The sequence below is a fragment of the Drosophila arizonae genome, chromosome X (genome assembly GCF_054131065.1).
Source record: "Drosophila arizonae isolate 15081-1271.41 chromosome X, UAZ_ARI_1.0, whole genome shotgun sequence".
In the NCBI taxonomy this organism is placed as follows: Eukaryota; Metazoa; Arthropoda; class Insecta; order Diptera; family Drosophilidae; genus Drosophila; species Drosophila arizonae.
In genome coordinates this window covers 12,585,674-12,599,967 of record NC_142927.1, presented here as the reverse complement: position 1 = coordinate 12,599,967, position 14,294 = coordinate 12,585,674, and the positions used below count along the sequence as shown (strand labels likewise).

The 14,294-nt window shown below is 45.4% G+C and overlaps 1 protein-coding gene across 8 annotated transcripts; it reads right to left on the bottom strand.

The window, feature by feature from the left end:
• Nucleotides 1–695: 695 nt before the first annotated feature.
• Nucleotides 696–13,981, bottom strand: LOC108619673 (brefeldin A-inhibited guanine nucleotide-exchange protein 3). Of its 8 annotated transcripts, none has more exons than XM_089474454.1 (9): nt 13,964–13,981; nt 12,572–12,952; nt 11,455–11,588; nt 9,825–10,468; nt 9,415–9,735; nt 8,093–9,353; nt 7,655–8,022; nt 6,717–7,158; nt 696–6,628 (listed from the first exon to the last, which is right to left on the bottom strand). In XM_089474454.1, the coding sequence occupies exons 2-9, from the start codon at nt 12,654–12,656 to the stop codon at nt 3,689–3,691; spliced, it is 6,195 nt and encodes a 2,064-aa protein (XP_089330580.1). In that variant the 5' UTR covers nt 12,657–12,952; nt 13,964–13,981; the 3' UTR covers nt 696–3,688. The 8 variants fall into 8 exon arrangements, with proteins under 8 accessions (XP_089330580.1, XP_017871877.1, XP_017871876.1 ...); XM_018016388.2 differs by lacking the exon at nt 13,964–13,981 and adding an exon at nt 13,699–13,851; XM_018016387.2 differs by lacking the exon at nt 13,964–13,981 and adding an exon at nt 13,667–13,813.
• Nucleotides 13,982–14,294: the final 313 nt, after the last annotated feature.

The following is a 14,294-nucleotide window of genomic DNA, read 5'->3' as shown; positions in this document are numbered from 1 at the left end:
GCGCAATTTGCTAATTGAAATGGAACATAATGCAAAAGAAAAGCTAACAGAAAATTCTAAAAATCTTAAATCTAAACCTATTATAAACGAGAAACAAAAGAGAAAAGAAACACACTTAATTATTAATACAACCAAGTTAAGGCATTTTTTTTTTCACGTCAATATATTTTTAAGTTGATACTGAAAAGTCAAACCGCTGTTTGTAATTAAGGCCCTCTAACTGTAATAATTAAATTAAGTTTAGCCATTAAAGGTGTTAATATACATGATATACATATTCATATACAGATACAGATATATAACAAATACAAATGAAGTACATGCACGCATCTACATATACATATGTACATGCAACATAATAAACGTGGAATTGTGGCATATATAAAACAAAGCAACAAAATTACACAAAATATTGGAATTCTTATTTTATTTTATTTATGGGAAATGGGAAATATTAAATGTATAGATTTTCTCAATCAATCAATTCAAAGGGAAATTCCAGTCCCGCCAACGATATTTAATCAAGTTGTATAACGTCGATTTTAACTACTGTTTATGTATCGATTAATCGATAATGTTTATCCTTTTAATGTTCTGCCATCCGTGCAGTCAACAAAATCTAGTGATGTGACCTGCGCTAGTGAAGGGTTGCGCGCGCGCATTTGTTGAATTTGAAAATTGAAAAGCGTTCGATGTGTTTTAGTAAAGTTGCGAAAGCGTTGTTTAATTTTGTATTTTCATTCATATTACAAATGGACTCTTCAAGAGTTGAATTACATACATAGTTTGCAATTCAATCATTTCGCTATGCCCCATTTCTCGTATCTCATTTCATTTCATTTCATTTGTTGTTGTCATTCTTACTCTTCGCACTTAAATACAGTTAGTTTTAGTTACAAGTTAGATAGAAAGACAGATAGAGAGTTTGAAAGAGAGATGGGCAAGTAGATAAATAACATAAGAAGCGAAAAATATATGCTCGTTTATATATATAGTACTCGTAAATATGTACGTATAGATTTGTAGCGCTATATATATATAGTCTTCTGTATAGTTGTCACATATATATAAAAATGATTTCTTTTTGGTTTCTTTCGTTTTTTTTGACATTTACAACATAGAGTATATATCCAAGAGGCAACTATAATACATGTAAGTACAATTAGAGATATAGCAATGAGATATGGCTATATAGATCTCTAGCTCTTTAGCTCTTTTTGTTTAAATACGCATATCTGTGTATATATGTATGTATATAGATTATGGTTTGGTATAGTACGGCTAAATGTATTTGAATATAGGGTCCTTCATAAGCTGCGCGTAAACGAACGTTTAAAGCTAAGTTTTGAACGGAGGCTAAGAAGCGACGGCGACGGCGACGATGACGACGATTAGTGCAAAAGTGTATTGAGAATTGTAAGGTTTGTGTTTCTCTTAGGTACGCACACTGGTACAAAATGTATGCTAGTTTAAAGGCAGCGCGGGACTACGGTTCACATACAAGATATATACATACATGTCGAAGGTATTCTACATCATTGCGCGACTTTACATAAACTATATATATATATATATAAATATAAATATTTAAATAAATAAATTTGAATTTCTTTTTCTAGCCTCAATTTTACAGAATACCCTTGCTTATATAGTTTCTATATATATGTATATATACAAGTATGTGAAGTGTATGCATAAAGTACTCTAGGCTTTATAGGTATATGTGTGTGTGTTTGTGCTTGGTTGCGTGTGTGTGTGTGTCTGTGTGTTTGACTAATATTTAATGGTGGTAATCGTGGATTAATGGGCGGCACTGATTTTGTGTTAGTTAACATTTGCTATATGTTTACTTTTATAATACATATATATGTTTCTATATATATATATAATAGATAATACAATTTCATAGATACTCTATATATATATATAGTTGTATGTATATGGATAATTTTGTATAGGCAAATTATTAGCTATAATACAGTTTACATTTAGTTCTCTTTAAATATGTCTATAACATTGAGCTGAAATCCGATCCTATATATATATATATATAGATCATTTGTTTCTCTTAAGATTTTTGCATACTTTTATCTCGATATATGTTCATAGATTGTTAATTTCGAAAATATACAGGCTATACAGAAGTTCGTTAAAGCGGCTCTTAGGCTAAGATATACATATTATAGGTTTTATATCGCTTATAAAGTATATAATATATATTTATATGTAACGTATATATAGGCTGGCATATAGTTTTGAATCGATTATGGCGCTACGCTCTATGCTTAAAGGCCATCAAAAATATTTTTTTGGATTTTGCTTTAGTTTTTCCCATTTCAGCTTTTTTTTTTTAATATTTTTAGGTTAGCTACTTAGGCACAACACATAATAGCGATCGATGATATATAGTACACATGTTCCACTATTATAAAAGAATTTCCTTTGCTTTTTTTTTTTTGTTTTTGTTTTTTTTTTTTTTTTTTTTTTTTTTTTTGATTTCTCATTACGTAATGGACTCCTAGACTCTAAAAAGAGCGACTAAAATAAACTTAGAAATAAAGAGAGGGAGAGAGAGCTTTACAGTGGTGCACATAAAAGAGAAGCAGAGAGAATGTGTGGTAGAGACAGAGTTTGGGGGAGAAAGACTATGACTATAATGGAATTAATGGGTAAACGTGCTGTGGGGCTGTTGAAATTGTGGTTCAAAAAGGTTTTCTTTTTTTTTTTTTTTGGTTTTGCTAAATAGTTACAATGTACAAGACTACGTTGCTAACGTTGCTGCATCTTCTTCTTCTTTGGTTTTACTACATTTTACACTTGGAATTATCTGCAGTTCTTCGTTAATTAATACGTATTCTGTTTCTTCTTCTTCTTATTGCAGCATTCGAATTGTACTTTCGTTCAGTTTTTTTGTTTGTTTACTTTTTGTGCCTTTTCATGTTGAGCTTTTACTTTGAAATGGTTTTGCCTGCTATGGAGGAAGCGAGAATGGCAGAAAGAGAGACATGGTTGATTGGCATTGGGGAATGCGTGTTTCATAGTGACAGAGAGAGAGAGCGAGAGCGAGAGAGAGAGAAACAGAGAGACATATACAGATAGAGTTTGAGCGCGTGCGTTGTAAAACGTAGCCTTAATTAACCGTTATGCAAAGCCACACAGCTGATTGACAAGATCGTTGAGGTTAAGTCGATCTTGAGCTCCTTTAAACTTAGGTTAGATTGAATTGAATTGAAGTTGACATAAACTTTGATGATTTGGACTGAACCAGGATTACCTAAACTGAAGTTTAGAATTGTTGATTCCAAATGGGACTGGGTTGAATCATAGGCTGGATTGAGCTTGGGTTAAGTTTATCCGCAAGTTAGGTTATGTTGAACTTGAATTAAGTTTGAGTTAAAATTTACGTTAGTGTGGATAGAAGTTGACTTAAACTCTGCTTTAAACGTAGGTTAAGTTGAACCAAATATTTGTATAATCAAGGATATGGGTTGGTGAATGCCTGAGTGTTGCCATTGATGGCATCGAGACTATCTATGCAAGTGACATTGAGGGGGGGATAGAGAGAGGGGGAAGGGGTGACAGTGTGAGAGAGAGGGACAGAGAGCGAGAGTAGGTGAGTGAACCCGGGAGTGTGTAGAGGCATGTTTAGCTGCGTCTACAGATCAAAATAAAACTCAACAAGCATTGCCTAAAATTGGTTGACCTTCAGCTCGTTGCCCTGCAGCTGGACGAGTCGGAACGCCTCTCTGATGGTGGGCGTCATTAGCAATTTGAGATTCTCCTCGGCCTCGTTTGGTAGCGAGCGCAACAGTTCCATGGAGGCGACCACGAGCTGAGCCAGCGCAGCACGCTTATAGTTCGAGTCCTTCAGGATGCTCGTCGCGCGCTGCTGTTCGATTTCTGGCGAGATGGACTCGGCCTCCGTCTTGGTCGCCTGGCGATTCGTGTCGAACGGATTGCTGCGGCACTTTGGCTGAAATTCGCTTATCAACGTGGTCATCGTCACATTCTCCTCCTCCAGCTGCACGCACTTGCTGGGCGATGTGGAACTGGGGCGTCCATTGTAGCTGATATCGTTGGTCAGATCCGTGTGATTGTTGGCGCTGCTGCTGGCCGCATCGCCGTTGCCATTGAGGGCAATGCACATGGACTTGGCCGCTCCCAGATGCATGGGCAGCTTCTGCTGCTGGCTGCGCAGCTTGCCGTTCTCGATGTCGTGCAGCGCCGAGTTGCTCAAATATAGCTCGCAGACCAGATTCCAGGCATCCTGCAGGCAGAACAGATAGCGCACGAAGTTCTCCTTCTTCTTGACCGTGGTGGTGTTCAGCCTGGAGCACGATTCCAAAATGAAGTTCAGATCCTCGGCGCCCAAATTGTACACCACAATGTCGTTCAGGTGCGAGTCGACCAGCGCTATGTAGTAGATCATCCAGGAGGAGGTCATCTGCTTGTACAAATTGGCCGCGTACTCGATATTCGAGACCTTCTGCATCAGAAACTTGAGTCCAGGACGCGAATCGAACTCCAGGGCGGACATCAAGTACTGCTTGACGCAGCGCAACAGAATCTCCTTGGAGCGGAAGTCCAGGTCGTAGTCATGACTGGGCGTCGACGCGGAGGCGGCATAGTTGTCGAAGATGCACGTGGACACCGCCTGCGGCACGCACTTGAGACGCGAGAGCAACAGCTTGGCCACCAGCTGCAGCAGCATCTGATTGGCCAGCAGACCCACAACCAGATTCTTGAAGGGAATGCGAATGACAAAGTTATCCAGATTGGAATTGAAGCCATTGTTGAGTGGATACAGCAGAAACGAATAGCTGCGATCATCCGACAGCTGCGCCGATCCCGAGCCGGAGCTCTTGATTTGGTTGGCTGTCGCGGAAGTTGGGCTTGTCGCCTGGCCAGGGCCCTGGCTCTGGTTGGGCTCACGCTGATTGTCGGAGAGGAAGACCTGCTGGGCCAGGGCATAGATGCGTGCCAGCTCCTCCAGTGTGCTGTCACGGCGCGCCGCTACCTTGACGTTGGCGCAATCCCCGTAGAAGCTGTTCGACTTCTCGTGGAACGCAAAGGAGAGCTGGCGCAGCGGCGCGATTGTCACCGTACAGGCGCGATGGATGGCCGAGCAGGCAATCATCCACTGCGATTCGTTGAACAGCATGCCCGTGGAGAGGATGACGTGCTTCAGGCACGACACCGAGATCCTGGCGATCGCCTCCTGCGACTGAGCCGCACACTCGATCAGCACGAGCAGCAGCTGCTTCAGTGCCAACGTCGCCGAGCCCGATATCTTAGTGGGCGACTCGATCAGATTGTGATTGACATTGAGATTGGGATTTGGATTTGGAGGATTCGTCGAGTTGCTATTGTTGCTGTTATTGTGCTCATCGCTCGCCGAGCTGGAGCAGCTGTCGTACTGTGCGCCGCCCGTCTGGTGCTGTCCGTCCGCTGCCGCCGGCAGCTGTTCCGTAACGAACTTCAGCTTCGAGTAGATCAGATTGTCGGCGGGATGCACGATCTGGGCGAGACGGGTCTTAGTGCCAGCGCCCAGACGTCGCTGCTCCGGCACCGATTTCTCAATGAACTCCACCACCAGATCAGTGGTCATGCAGCAGCAGTGCTTGAAGTTCTTCTCAATCTGCTGCCAGCTGGTCGCCGTCTTGTTGATGTAGCGCAGCCAATCCTGTATCATGGGTATGAGCAGATGATTGATGCAGTAGAAACCGAAGTCGATGCCCGGCGTGGACATCAGATTCTTGAAGAGCTTAAAGATGGTCTGCAAGATGGGCGCCTGGTGCGAATAGGGACAGACAATCAGCGAATTGGTGAGCCCATCCAGCAGCAGGAACCACACCTTCAGCACCCCCGACGGCTTGTCCATTTCGTCGATCTTCACAATTGTATCCTTGTCGATGTGCAGCGATCTATAGGATATCATATACTGTTCGTTCTTCGTCTGCAGATAGTCGTTGCCAAAGTAGGTGAAGTTCTCCATGGAGCTCGGTATGTTGGCGTCTATGATATGCGTGTACGAGATGCCCTTGATCTTGTACGTCGAGTGAAAGTTCGGGCACTTGGGCATGCTGTACATGAAGCCCAATATGCTGGAGCATCGCTCCAGGAAACGCAGCGTTTCGTGCAGAAAATCTGTCGGCCGGAACGTATTGTCGTTGTCCTCGCCACAGGCATTGTTATTCGACCCGGAGTTGCCGGCGCCGCTATTGCCAGAGATTTCCAAATAGGACAACAAACACAATATGCAGTCCAGTCCCGCGTTGGCGAACACCAGCGTATTGTCCGAGTCGAGGAAGACGCGAAAGATGTCGATGATATTGCTCATGTTCAGCATACGGCTGCGGGCATTCCGCAGCGTGCCGAACAGTGGCCGCCAGCCGGAGCGGATTTCCGTGCGATGCGCCTCCACGATCTCATACAGGCAGGCAACAATCTGATCCTGGACATCCACATCGCACGTGTCCATGCTGAGCAGATTCTCGAAGGGCTTCAGCAGCGCCTCATTGAAGTGGAAATAGGGCAGCTCCGATTGCTCCACCAGCAGCGCCGTTATGATATCGTGGATATACTCAATGGCTCGCTTCGATATCATGCGATCCCGATGACAGGCGGCCTGAAAGTAGCACAATATTAATATAGATCTATCAAGTCAATGGACATCCAAGGTCAGCTCATTAAGCTAAAGAGTCACCCCCACTTACGTCCATTAGATGAGGTCCCGTGATGGCCCACACCTTGAGCACGTGCAGCAGCGGCCGCGAGCTGCGGAACACTTTGAGCGTTACGTCGCCGATGCGATGCAGTAGCAGCGACATGGGCAGCGAGTCGATCTTCTTCCAGCCCTTGCTCGGCCACCAGATGCGCGTGCCGCCGCCCTTGCGCGCCACCTGGCTCTTGTAGAGCTGATCGCGCGAGGCGCGGCACAGATGCTTCAGGAATTGGCACAGCGATGGCAGACTGAGCCGCTCGGCCGCATCGCTGAACAGATTCTCGGCCTGATGGGACAGCGCGCAGAGCACCTTCGAGGTATCGCTCTGGCTCAGCAGCACCGTCTCATTGGTGCCCGAGTACACCTTCAGGATAGACGTGATGTTCGTGTTGGGACTCTGCAGCGGCGCCTGCAGGAAGCTGTAGACATCCACGCTGCAAGCAAAAATAGATATAATTAGTTTTTCTTTTTGTTACCTTCTAACTAGAATATATCGTAGTAAGATTATATAACCATTTTATTCGGTATTGGAAATTATCCTGCGCTGCCTATGTCTTTGTTTCTCTCTCTTTTCTTTTATGCTTCAGCCTCTCTCGCTCTTCTTTCTTCCGCACCACTTCTATATTCTCCTGTCCTTCACTTGATGCCTCTCTTTCATTCTTTCTTTCTATCTCTCTCTCTCGCTTTCAAACTCTATTCTATTATGTATATCTTCCCGGCTCTTATCTACCAGTTACTCTCCTCTATTCCTCACTTTTGTCTTCCCATCTCATATATTTACTCCCTCTCTCGTTGCTATGTTTCCCTCTCTCTCTAAATTTACAATTCTTTGGTCTCTCTCCCTATCTGTCCCCTATATCACTGTTCATTCTCCTCCTTTCTCTCTCATCTATTCTCCCTCTCTCTTATTTGGCTTATCGCAGCACTCACCACGTTTCGTCATCGTCGATGGGAATCGAGGAGAGATTGAGCTTATCCTGGCCATTGCCATTGCTCAGCTTCTCGCCCGTCTCCAGATCGCGACGACTGCTGCCCGGCGACGCAGCTATTGAGGGATTCTGCATACTGAAGATCTCGTGCTCCAACTGGCTGACATGGCGACAGACGGCGAAGATGCTCTGCCAGCAGTCGGCGCTGTAGCTGCCCAAATTCAGGCCGCCCGTGAGTACCACGTCCATGGACATGGCCTGGCTGGCCGAGATGCGTGGCCCGCTCGTCTGGCACACATTGGAGGCCAACAGATTGAGTATCTTTCCAGCCAAGTGCTGCAAATTGAGGCTGTTGCTCAAGGTGGCAGCCTGCAAAAGTTGGCATTGGATTAGCTAGATGTTGAGATAAATACTATATATAGATGATGAGTGTCCTCACCGAATGCAGTCCATCCAGGCACATGGCATAGAGCGCCTCTCCATTGGACTTGTTCGTCTTGGCCTTGACGCGCAGCGTGCGCTTGGAGAGCGCCACCAGCTTGTTGGAGGCGGTGCTCTGCAGATCTCCCAGCCCGGAGCTGAGCACAATGACCATCGAGTCCCAGCAGCAGGTGAGCAGGCGGCGGCACAGTTTCTTTGCCGCCTCGCGTCGTTTGTCGTGCTGTTCGTCATCGCTGTGCTTCACTGTCGCCGTCTGCAGGCGCTGCCACTCGGATAGCATTTGCGTGTTGGCCAATCCGCCGGCATCGCAGAGCATGTCGACCAGGGCACAACGCGGTCCGCTGCCGTCCAGCTGCTGACGTGTCATGGCCTCCAGTATATTGGAAACAATAACCGATTGATACAGCTCGCAGAGCCAGGGCGAGGAGAGGTAGACCAGCACGCCCGTATTCTGCACGGAGGTAACGAACTGCTGCTCCGACATGGGCACCAAGATGCTCTCCTTCACCGAGTGCTGATCGTAGTAGCCGGCACGCATCAGCTGCAGGCTGAGCAGCAGCGAGGAGTAGATGGCCAGGTAAATGCCATCCGCATTGATGGCCGTCAGATTGTAATCGAAATCGGAGAAGTTCATGCTGTTCTCCTGGCACACGGCTGACGCGAACTCCTGCATTGCCTCGTCCAGTTCGACGCAGCTGCGCAAACGCAGCAGCTTCGGCACCAGATCCTGGCGCAAGGCCTTCGCAAAGTCTCGCGCATGCTGGCGATCGTTGTCGCTGTCCGTCCGGATGGGCATGACGGGCGCCTCCAAGTGGGAATAGGGCCAGCGGTTTTCCACACGTGATGTCTCATCGCTGGAGCTGCTCGGCTCGTCATCCTCCGGCCCCTCCGTGTCGCCCGAACCATTCGAGGCCGCGTCCTGCTCATGCGGCGGCTCACATTCGCTTTCCGAACCGGACGACGTTTCGAACACATTTTGCCGAAACTCCACAATCGCATCCCGATACGGCGCCGGCAGTCTGGCCATGCTCTGATATGTCAACGGGCCGGAGTAGTCCGCATCCTTGAGCAGCTCGTGCCGCGAATTGACCACTTGCACGATCTGATCACTGATCATGGACTCGGTCAGCTCGCCACTGCACAGGACCTGCAGGCTATCCAGCAAGGCGACCATGCACTCCACGCTCGCCTGCAGGCTCGCCTCTGTGGCGCTGCCCGCACTGGCTCCATAGGCGCACTCCTCCATGGCATCCACCAGGCTGAAAGCAGACACAAAAGTTCTCATTACGAATTCCCATACGAATCACCCAATTTACATACAGTCGAAAGAGCGCCATCTCATCGCTGCAGCCCTGCGCCGTGTTCTTGTCCACGTAGAGTATGACCGCCAGATCGATGAGACGCTCCGGACTCTTGAAGATCTCGCGTACACAGCGCAACGGCTCGGTGCGATTCTGCGGCGCCGGCAGCAGGACCATGCGATGGAACAGCGCCTCCAGCATTGGACGCAGCGACCCATGGGCGCCGGCAATGCGCAGCAACTGAATCGCAGTCAGGTAGACGCAACGCGCCTGCGGCCCATCCAAGCCGGGTCCAGTAAAAAACCCGCGCGCCTCATTCTCAATCATGTGCAGAGCGTCTCTGTTGAAAGCAGATGAGAGAGAGAGAGAGAGATTTTTATATATATAGATCCTATATATAGCAGCATCTATCACAGATCATTCACTTACTTGTAGGTAAACTTTTTGTCCAGATTAATGCGACCCGGCGAGCCGAGCGCCGCGGCCAACGTAGGACAGAACTTTTGCCAGAGGAACGAAGTGAAGTGCGGATTGGCGTGCACGTTGCGTGGCAGCGCCGAGCTGAGCGTCAGGATGCATTCGGTTAGATAGAGCGAACTGGGATTCTCGCACTTCTTGTTCGGCGACGCATTGTTGACGTTCGGCTCCACCAGGCGACTGCAGAGCCACTGCATCACGGGTATGACCTCGTTGTAGACGGCCGATGCCTGCGTTTGCGTCATCAGGCCGGCGGGCGCCGTCTTCTTTACCTCCTCGGCCTCCTCGATGAGGAATGCGCAGAAGGTGCGCAAGCACTGCGAGGCGGCAGCCAGCGAAGCAGCCTTAATAGCCCTTGAGCCGAGCTCCCAGCACTCGCCGCAGCGCGATAGTATCTCGATGAGCAGTCTCCCGTTCAGCGTGCAGGCCGGCGAGCAGGCCATGGCCAGGAACAGGCGCAACACATTCACCACGGTGTCCTCGCTGCTTGTCGACGGCAAAATTCCATTTGTGGCACGCAGCAGCTGCGAGGGCAGCCACACAGAGTCATCCTCCGGCTCCAGGCCAATGTAGAAGCGCTCATCCTTGATGACGCGCTGTGGACATACGAAAAGAACCGATATAATTAGAGCAAACAGAGCAGGTAGTCAAGACTCACAAAAGTATGCTATAGTATTTGTAGTAAATCTTGAGTGGGTCCAACTAAAACTAAGAAATGCTCTCTGAATGTCATCTAATAAAATTATAAAGTACTCTATAAAAAGTGCAAACTTATGCTAGAATGATTCCTACTGAATCTAACTGTTAATAGAGGTTTTCAAGTAGCTTAGATAAATAACTTTAAGAGCACATTTGTTGTATGGCAAGCATTTCTCTTAAAGTCTTCTAAACGTCAGCATTGGCATACACCAATATCAGATATCACAACAATACGCTTTGTCCTAGCTCAGTTTACTTTAAGGAATCTCCTTAATTAATTCAAGTGCAGCTCAAAAGGCTCCTTTGTCCATCGAAATGATTTGAAAAGTCTTGAGACTTACGCCTCGTCTGTACTTCAGTCCCAGCTCGGTTTCTTAATTATTTTAAGTGTAGCTCTTGGAATGAAAGCAAGAGCAATCGCAATCATAAATGAAGAAGCCATATTTCGTAAGAGTTCGCCTTATATTCATTACTCTAAGTGCAATTCGCAGTATTCTTCAGGTTGCCTTAAGAACTGATTGAAAATTGCGTGAGCTGCAGTTGTTAGCCTTGGCCTCAATAATTATAGAAATTCTCTATGATGGATTTGTACGATAGGAAAACTGAACTGGAACTGGGAGTGGGACGAGGTCCTTCTATCCGTCCGTCTGTCTGACTGGCTTTGGGCAATTAGCTAAACTCATTTTACAATTTTCGCAATTTCGTGTCCGCTGTCAGTCTGAGCATATCCGGTGCGGAAACGGAAACGGAAACGGGCGGACAATTGCCTGGAAACCCGTTCGATAATTGACTCGTCCGCCTCTTTGTTGCCCCTTGTTGTTCATACCAAGCTGCTTGCTTATGTGTTTTAGCTATTGCTTTTGTTTCTTTGTTTTCTACTTACATGCAGACCATTAAGGCCCATTGTGATGAACTTTGGCCGCTTCGTGTCCAAGGCCATTTGCAATGCCGTAAAGCACACGGAGCGCAGCTCGTGCGATGGATCCCTGTGTATGCCATGCTGTCGATAAAGTTTATCTGCAAATACATAAATGGTCAAACGAAATCGAAATCGAAACGCTCTAAGTGGCTTATCAGCATTAAATGCACGGCGCTCTGACCAGGCCAGCAATTACGCCGGGCAACGAAACGAATCAGCAGGCAACTAGCCACAAATGGTTGCCCACTTTCCTGCTGCCGCGGTCAATGACAAACTTATTGAACAACAACAACAACAACAAAATGTAACGGGATAAATGGGCTACTTGAATGCGTACGACTAGAGTATACTCTAGGCCAGCAATTAGGTCGAAATGGCGTAATGAATTGAAGCAGGCGAAGCTAGCCACAAATAGTTGCCTACTTTCCTGCCGCTGCGGTCAAAGATAAGGTCCGCGAACAGCCAAGAGAACAAGTCGAAAGTAACTGAATAGTTTATACCCTAGAGACAGCTAAGTATGGCTAAATAAATAAATATATGAACAGCCTATGAAATTTAACTTTAAGTTAGTTATTATACGGCTTGGGTTAAATTCGATATAAACTTTTCGCAACTTAATAAAGAAATATGTATATATAGTATGTATATAGTATAGTATGTATATAACAGCTTTTGAAATCCAACTGTAAGTCAGTTATCTTATGTTAAATTTAATACAAACTTTTGTTTTGTTCTAATTCAATTCTCCACACAACAACTAGACAATCCCGTTTTTCAAACTGTTTTCATTTGCTGCAGGGTATAAAACAAAGGAAATGCCAACGGATGTGCAAAAGGGCGGACACGCCAACAACGGCAACAACAACAATAATGTGTAGCAAGCGAAGAGGAAGAACAGTAAAAGCAACAACTCCAAAAGAGGAAATTGCGTTCTTGCATGTTTTCAATGCGCCGTTGTTGTTGTCGTTACCGTTACCATTGCTGTTGATTTTTATTGTTGTGGTTGCTGTTGTTGTTCACACACGCACACATTCACACACACGTTAAAACGAAGAGCATTTATATATATGCAAACATTTACCGTAAGCAATTTGCGCCGTTTGTCGCAGCGCGTTGTGCTTGGTGCCCGTTGACTCCTTGATAATTAGCAGAAAAAGGTCTTCCATATTGCACACACACACACATGCAACTCTTTGCTTTGCGTGCTCTCCCTCTCTCTCTCTCTCTCTCTCTGCCTCACTCGCTTTAGTTTGCTGGCTCCGTCTGTCACTTGGCGCTGTTGCTCGCGTCTTTAGCTGTTAATGTATGCGTCGTTGTTGCTATTTTTGTTGTTGTTGCCTTTGCACGCCTTCTTCGCCTTTGGTGCTGCTGCTGTTGTTGTTGCTCAGTTGTAAATGCGAATGGCAGGCGCGAACGATTCGCCTATGCATGTCATCAACATCAACTCAATTAACGCCAGCGCCTGCTCAAAAAGTATCAAAAAGAAAGCAAAAAAAAAAAAAAAGAATGGTATTAAGATTGGAGTAAAATCAATAAAAGTGTAACAGAAAACGAAATGCATTACAACGGCATATTGTAGCCATATTGTTTAGAGTGCCGACAGTCCTCCATATGTGCGTGTGCATGTACTATTTTATTATTTTTTTCGTACGCTTTGCTGTTGCTCCTGGCGACCACTTGCAATTCGCAACATGACTCACACGCCCACTTGAGCGATAACAAAACAAAAACAAAATGACAAAAAGACAATAAGAATGAAAGAAGTGTGGAAACTTTGCTCTTGCATTTTGCACCTTCAAAAAAAGTTTAAACAGTGTGTATCCGTTTTCCTTGAAAACCTTTTCATACATTAAAAGTCGCATATACCGAGACACACATACACCCACACACAAACAGACACGCACACACACACACGCGTCTGTGCACTGCTGCAACGTACGGGATTTAAATTTGAATGCCCCTTTTTTATTCCATATGCCACACAAGCCCACACACACACATACACACAATCACTTTCAAATGCTTCATAAGTTTCTGCTTTTGTGTTTCATCCTTTTGCCGTTTCGGTTATTGTTCAACTCTTGTCTACCACTTGTGGTTTTTCAACACTTTTCCTATCCCCTTTTTTTTTGTTTTTGCTTATATATGTATATATATTGCTTTTTGTGTTTCTTACAAAAACCGTTGCAATTGTCGTTGACTGCTTACTGTGCGACAAATGCTGACAGCAACTGAAACTGAAAACAATTTCTTTTTACGCTGCTGCTGTTTCTGCTGACGTACAATACATGCACACACCGAAGCATACGTACGTCACACGTATTAGCAGAAAGACCGTTACTTGCGCATGCGGCATACGAATTCTACGCGAACTCTCACGTGGTGCAAAATATAAGGTTATGCTTAATATGTGCGCTCTTTGTAAATTATTTATGAATCCAAACTTTAAAATGCTGTACGTTATTTTTAATACCTTATAGCTTTGTTTTTTCCTTTTGTGTTTCTGGGAACATTTGCTTTACTTACTTTTCCAGGCAGGCGATGTTTTTCTTATTAGATTAATGTATACTGATAGTAATAGTGACGTCACGTCGATGAGCGCGAAATGGACCAGTGCGCAATGTGAACCGTTATACGACTAACAGCTGATTTATTATGCTGTCCAACTCGTTGAAAAATCAATGAGGGAGTCAATCAAAGAGTCTTAAAGCTAGTTAGAGCTCTTATGGCAATTATCAAAAAGTCAATAAAACATTCCAACCTAAAATCTCTGGTCAAATTGGTGCAACAACCATCCCCAAAGA

Bases quoted from the DNA above. Each gene is read 5' to 3' on its own strand.
- LOC108619673 (XM_089474454.1), bottom strand. From the start codon at position 12,656: ATGGAAGACCTTTTTCTGCTAATTATCAAGGAGTCAACGGGCACCAAG. The intron at 11,589-12,571 runs GTAAATGTTTGC...ATGTATTTGCAG, and splicing joins AACGGCGCAAATTGCTTACG to ATAAACTTTATCGACAGCAT. The intron at 7,159-7,654 runs GTGAGTGCTGCG...TTTTGCTTGCAG, and splicing joins ATCGACGATGACGAAACGTG to CGTGGATGTCTACAGCTTCC.